Below are 7,129 nucleotides of genomic sequence, written 5' to 3'. Positions count from 1 at the left end.
CCTGAATCTGATTTAACAGCTGATTTAACAGCTGCCAATAGCTCATTACTTTCAAGATGTTTTTATCTAATTCAAAACTAGCTGCTCCCCCCTCCCTCTTTTTCTCCGAAAAGCTGGGAACTTGTAAGTAAATGGCCCAGTGAAATAGACACTGGCTATTTTAGAAAAAGGGTCAGAAAGGGGAAAAGGAACTACGTATCAGGGAGAAGTAAGCGGGGCTCAAGCCCAGGTCATCTAGGCTTCATTTATTCAGTCTACTCAATCTAATTTCAAAGCCCCAAGTGGGCCAGTGTTATATTTCCTTTATCTTCCTTTGTTTTGTTGTTGTTGTTGTTGTTTTGTTTTTTAATTTGAGACAGTCTCACTCTGTCGCCAGGTGCCAGGCTGGAGTGCAGTGGTGCAATCTCGGCTCACTGCAATGTCTGCCTCTTGGGTTCAAACAATTCTCCTGCCTTAGCCTCCCAAGTAGCTGGGACTACAGGTGCACACCACCACGCCCAGCTAATTTTTGTAATTTTTAGTAGAGACGGGGTTTCACCGTGTTGGTCAGGATGGTCTCGATCTCTTGACCTCATGATCCGCCCACCTCGGCCTCCCAAAGTGCTGGGATTACAGGCATTATCTTTTTATTTTTGAAAGCTTTTTCACCTTAGTGGACTACTTTATCTGGTGAATAAAGCAAAGAGATTGTTTTGGAAAAAGTCCCAAGGGCTTTCCCCTCCCTGGGTAGCTCCCTAAAATAAGTCAAATTCAAGTTCTGGTAGCCTTGTTTACTCCTTGTAGGTGAGTGAAGAATACCCACAGAGTCCAGTTGTGGTCAAATGCTGGGCATGAATTTCTCAGGATTTAAACTGCATATTATAAGAGAAAAAGAGCATCATATGGCAAGGGTAGTTTATGTAAAAACTTGGTTTGTTTACTCAAAGTTTTTAATTAGGTGAGTGAACACTTAAGTAAATAATACGAAACAATATTAAACTACTAAAAAGAGAGGTAAAATTCCTATCCATTGTTACCGTAAAATTATCAGCAAATTCTATAGTCACATGGGCTCAAAGATATGTCTCATCCAAACTTGTTCCCTAGGTCAAGGAGCCCAGAGCCAGGGTACCTGGGAGACATGGTCAGCATCACCAGTGGACATACACTCTGTGCCCATGCTATCACTAACACTTCCAGCCAAAGAGGAGGGAGAAACTGTTAAATAGCACAGGGCGATGAGAGGAAAGGCTTCACTAATTTTACCTGTTAACTTAAGACCAAACATCCAGCAAAGTCTGAGAAAATATGCAAATCATTACTGCATTTTTTTTTCTATTCAATGTCTTGAGATTGTATGGAAATTCAAGGTGACCTGATCTTGTCACATACTTTAATTTTCTGATCCAAATTTGCTGAAAGGGAATAAACATCAAGCTTACACATTTTTTAAAGAAGGAGCAGATAATCACAACTGAATTAGAAGACGGCTTAATGGGCATGCACTTTATTTTTGTTTTACTTTTTAAAATTTCTGTGAGCTGTTCTAGCAAACTAAAGGGCCAAAACTTTACTGTCATAATTCCATGTTCAGCCAGGGATTTTTCAGAGAGTGAGGTGTGCAGCGTCCAGATTCCCCTTTCTGTGGATAGGGATCCTTGTCCCGTGTCTTGAACGTACCTAAGAACTATAGGAATTCCCCATGTGCCTCCTACAGTTTTTCTGGTAGTGTTGGGCAATGGATTCTGAAGGTTTCTGAAACTTTGCTAAATTCCTCTTAATTCCAGAGGGAAGGCCAAAATACTGAGAATATACTCAATGATATGATGAGTTTCCACTCTACTTCCTTATCCTCAAGACACACACCAGAGTTTTACTGGGTGAGGACAGGGAAGTATGATGTCCCGACACACCCTCTTAGGGTTTTCATGCATTAATCCCCCCATATGAGCTGATGCTTGGAACTGCCTTTAGTTCTCTAAGTAAAGGTCTAAAAATGCACCTGTGGTTTCTGAACTTGGTTATATACTGATACATAAGGACTACCATAGAAGTTACATGCCTTAATCCTGTAATACTTTTGTGTGGTATCATCGAGAAGTAGTTATTCTGCTAACATATTGTCTACAGAATGAAACCCCAAGTTACACAGCGCAAGAGTACTCATCAAGCACTCCATCTCCTCAGGTTACACAGGTGCTAAAGTATCTCTCCCCTTAGGCAAAGTCCGGACACATCTGTGGCAAGTGCACATAAACAAAAATGGGCAAATTTTCAAAGTGAATGTAAACAACTTAATTCCAAAATACATAAACATGACAGAAAAAATGGTTCTCTAACATAGGCCATATTTTTATCAATATAAAGGAATGAAAGAAGTTTTTAAATACAAAAAAACTTTGATCTTCAAGACTAAATCTAGACTTACCTACAAATAAATAAATGTTCCAACAACCGGGGGAAAATGCGTTTTTTTCCTAAGTCTCACTAAATCGTTCTGCATTCTGGATCTTGCTTCTCCTATCACCAATTCCTAATGTTATGTTAGGAATGTAGAATTGTCTGCTCTTGGGGAAAAAAAGCATCTGTTTTTAATTCAAAGCTCTCGAGTATAGAAAAATTATGGTTTTAGCTATCTGTGTGTCTGGGTTTATAAAACATGCACCAATGTACACTTTTTCCTTATAGATTGAATGCAACTATGGAAATATTAGCATAAAATATGTGGCCTGGAAGGAATCTCTGATGACACTGAAGAACCTCAAGTTCCCAACATGGCTAGGAGCTAAGAGAAGGAGATACTGCACATCTTGAAAGCTGAATTAGCAGCTGAGATTTTAGTATTTGAAAGCAAATAACATAAAGTGAGTAATGACTACAGTGGGTCTCAGATACCATTTTGCTACTTATTTAGTAGTCAATTAACTTGGCAACTTTTACAAAAAATATTCACATCACAATATGCACTTAAAAAACAGTAACTGTAATGATGCCATTGTCAGCAAGGCCAGCTTGCATACCAGAGTTAAGAATAGGAGTGCCTGTCTGCCTAGGGTTTAACATTCAAAGATATGTATAATCTGTGTTTTAAGGTTAAATTTTATATGACCCAGTTTTCCTTCTCTGTTCACTACACACTAAAATTAAATGCCTCTATGCTGTGCAAGAAATCACTATGTATGATTTTACTGTTTCAACCAATCCACAGACCCTGGGGACTTGGTAGAAGAATTCAGGAGAAGTGCTACGTAAAATGATTGAGCTATTGCTATTTCTACCTTCTGTTCAACTCAAGTACTTCCAGGGACTAGACGAGGGAGGGTGAGGGCAACTGTGACTGACTCTAGGTAACCAGCTATTCTGCTGTGACAGAAGAAACCAGGTAATACCTGATTTTCAAAAGGTAATTTTAACTCTACCCTATACTACTTTTAGTATAGTTTGGCCTCACCTTAATAGCCATATCCCTCATCTTAGGTAGAAAAACCAAACTGGTTTAAAATTACTTGATCTATGTCACTGAAACCTGAAATATGCCATCACTAAGAAAGACCCCAAATAAAAAATAAAGAACTAAAAAACACAACCAAACCAAATCGACCACAAAACTCCATTCTCTGTATCATACTTTAAAACAAAAATAGAAATCCCTGTGTCACAAATGCTTGCTCAGGGCTGTCAACTTCTGTTTTTCGCCTGAGAGACATCTAACATCTAAAAGCACAAACTATGCTTGTAAAAACCAAAAAGTAAATCTCTACATAGGACAGTACTTATAAGCAGGCCTATTGATACTACCTATGATACAATTAGTCTGTTTTCTTTTGAAAGTATCAGAGCAGAAACATCTTTGGTTAACTCTTTGCTCTACATGCAGTATAAAATATTCTTGCATGATGAGACTGTTTATCTCTGGATCCTGATGAGTTTGTCCACACCATTTAGAAAAGGGGGCAACACACTGGAAAGGTTGGGAAAAAATGGAAGGAATCAAGAAAGAGAGAAAAAATTCAGTTGCTACATTCTCACTGTCAGTTTCAACTGCCAGCAGAGAAATGCCAATAAGAAATAAAATCACATACATGTACCACAGTCACAGCCTCATCAGCTTTTCCAATGATTACTACTACCATATTTCTGACTAAAGGGGTTGGGATTTAAAGCTAGCTACTTTTAGCACAATTTTGCTAATGCAACAGAAAAAGTATAATTTCTTCATTATCCCCCAACCCTCCTGCCAAAAAAGTGAGATGAAAAGAGCAAAGTAGAATGGCAATTTTTTTTTTTTTTTTTTTTTTACTATCTCCAGTAATGGATATAAGCAAAGAATGGCAATGTTTAAGAGATGTTTTAAAAATCTGTCAGACTCATCATTATCATCCAGTTTATCCACTCTTACTATAAGGAGAGAAATATGTGATTAACATGACAAATCTTTGAACCAGTACACAAGCATGTCCCCATAATTTTTTCCCTATTACAAAATATTTTTAAAATGAAAATTAAATAACCTATCTTGGCTTGTTAAAGACTGCCAATCCTTGGATTGTACATAGGGAAGGCAAGAAGACTCTGAGGTGTCACATGCCAAGAACATATTTTCAGAAAATGAAGATAGGCAAGGCCCAAGTGTACATGAGGCACACAATAGAAAAGGAATTTCAGCATCTGTGATCTTTAAATTACAAATGGAGAATGAGAAAGAATGAGTCTATATAAGCATATGTCTCTCTATATATTTATAAATATTTATATAATTTATCATGAAGACATGCAAGTAGTGTTACAGCAACTATTATACAATATAATACAGAAGGATTGGTCTTCCAATATTACAGTTGCTTCAGATAAACAGCAAATATGTCTTATCTATTGCATCCCTCTGTAGTGTTTGAAACTGGAGAGAAATTAAGATTCCATACTATGCTACATTTCTTTTAAGAGACGTTATATGCCTCAGTAGTGTTTTGAGTTTGTTTTTTTAAAAAGCTCAACACAGATAAAGAGAACAAGAGAAGTTCAGTGCAGCTTCAGGGCAGCTTTGATGCAGCATTAGAAGATGTTCACTTGGGGGGAGGAAATGTATTTCTTTTTTTGTTTGTTTCCCAATTCAACCATATCGGGTTTGGCAGCAAATACAAGGTCAAACAAAGCACAGATGTTTGCTAGAAGGCAAATTTCTACAACAAGCAGACCAATTTACCTGACCTTTTACAACACAAAACACCTAGAGAGTATAAAAGAGCCCATTTAAAATGTCTGGTATACTTTCATTTTGCCTGATTCCTGTTAGAAGAGTGAGATTAGAACAAGTATCTTCGTCTTTACAGCTTCATAAATTGAGATTATATGAAAATCAGGCCAAGAAGCCCAAATATTGAACTAAAACACAGGAGAAGCAGGTAATAAAACATTAAAAGAGAAATATTTAGCCTAAATTTATTTCCCCAGATATTAATTCCTTATTGGCTAAATGTATAAAATACAAAGTTTGAGGATTCTAAGCCTCAGTAATACATCTAATTTATTTCTAAATCTCAAGTCATATTCCAAAGCATTGTGCTTCCCTAGTATCATCTTGGAGGCTGATATTAGAAACAGCTGGAACTCAGAAGACTTAAGGAAGCAGTCTACTCTGGTCAGTTTTCTTTCTACTCAAGTTTCTAAAGGAGGACACTTAACAGGGAGGAAGGGGGTTCTTCTATCTTGAAGGCTATTCCCCCACATTTTCTTTCTCTCCCTAAACACTAAATCCTGCAAAGTAGCTCTAGTTAGACTTTTCTTTCCTTTACCTAAGTTTCTTATTTTTCATAATAAAAACATAGTAAGTTAAGAACTGTTGCTCTAAAAAAAAAATCAGGGAACTAAAAAAAAGGAATTGGATTTGAAAGTACAATTAGGACCATAAAATAAAAGCAGAAAGACTGAATCAAATAAGACATACTAAACTTAAAAAAAATCTGAAGTCCAGGGAGGGTACTAGAAATGAGGCAAAGTAAAGGTGCTCATTCTCAATACACAAAATAAACACACATGCCAAATATACGGTACTGGCTCCCTGGCAACAGACTTCTTACATAATACAGTATCTGATCAATGACTCTGCAGGGTGGGAAAGTTTTGAATGAAAATATCAAACAAGAAGTTTCACTTTTGCTATTTAATCTTTGAGGTGAAGCTTAAATAAATCAGGCAAACTCCCTAAAATTCCATTCTGTCTCCTGTCCTCAACTCTTTTGTTTCAAAGGCAGCTTAAAAATGAGAGCTCATTTTAATGAGTTTCTCCCCCTTGGATTTTTGCTCTATTTTTTGTACAAAGACATTGATTCCTGATCTGCTTGCTGCCTGCCTTAGGTAATTCCTTATCATGTATTTATGTCTTCTTATAAATAATGATCATGTTACTTTCTTTTGCAAGAGAAGATCAACACTGATTTTTTTAAACAGACAGTACAGGGACACACATGCATCAGGGTTAGGAGGAAGATCTCACACCTTTCAAAGAGATGCAGCCTGGCTCCTATCTGCTGAGTTTACTGGCTGGCTTACTTTTCCCTGGGGTGGTTTTAGTGTTGGCTGAGTGGTGGTGGAGGCTGCCAGATCCTTTCAGGCCATTCTTGCTGGGTTTGCAATGCTCCTGTTGGCAGGACCTCCTGGAGGATGAAGATCCTGAGTGGCTGGGAGGTGACTTGCTTCTCCCCAGATGTGGGGATGAACTCCTCTGGTCATGGTGGGGCCGTCCAGCCCTAGATGGTGAGGAACTAGACGTGCGAGGCAAGGATGAGCTTCGAGGAGAGGCACTGGGACTCCTGCGAGGGACAACTGGACTCTTGGGTGGTGTTTTGGGGTTGTGAGGAGATCCTGGACTCTTGCACTGAGTAGTGCTCCGGGGTTTCTGAGATCCATTTTGAAGAATTTGGGCCAGGCGGGAGAAAAGGTCTGAGTCAGAGTTACTACTCCCTAGGACTTTATATCTGCGTAACCTTAAAAGAACAGAGAAAATATATTTTAATTTTAATTCATTTTGAGTGTGCCTAAAAAGTCACAACGTCCCAAATCATAACGTGAATGATGTATATGGAAATCAGAAAATAGACTAACAGGATAATGGGTTATTCTTTCATAGGCTAGTTGTATGAGCCTGGAAAAA

General features: G+C 37.9%; 1 protein-coding gene across 5 annotated transcripts in view; it reads right to left on the bottom strand.

Annotated features, from left to right (window-relative positions):
- Positions 1-1,305: 1,305 nt before the first annotated feature.
- TTBK2 (tau tubulin kinase 2) overlaps positions 1,306-7,129 on the bottom strand; it is a 171,867-nt gene continuing 166,043 nt past the window's right edge. For all 5 annotated transcript variants that reach the window (XM_032297734.1, XM_032297735.1, XM_032297736.1 and 2 more), the window contains one exon: positions 1,306-6,962. In XM_032297734.1, coding sequence (XP_032153625.1) covers positions 6,500-6,962 — 463 coding nt within the window. In that variant the 3' untranslated portion in view covers positions 1,306-6,499. The remainder of the gene's footprint in view (positions 6,963-7,129) is intronic.

Source organism: Sapajus apella, unplaced genomic scaffold, assembly GCF_009761245.1.
Source record: "Sapajus apella isolate SASKATOON/1434 unplaced genomic scaffold, GSC_monkey_1.0 scaffold37, whole genome shotgun sequence".
Classification (NCBI taxonomy): domain Eukaryota; kingdom Metazoa; phylum Chordata; class Mammalia; order Primates; family Cebidae; genus Sapajus; species Sapajus apella.
Note: the sequence above shows the minus strand (reverse complement) of the source record. Positions and strands in the feature narration are given on the sequence as shown.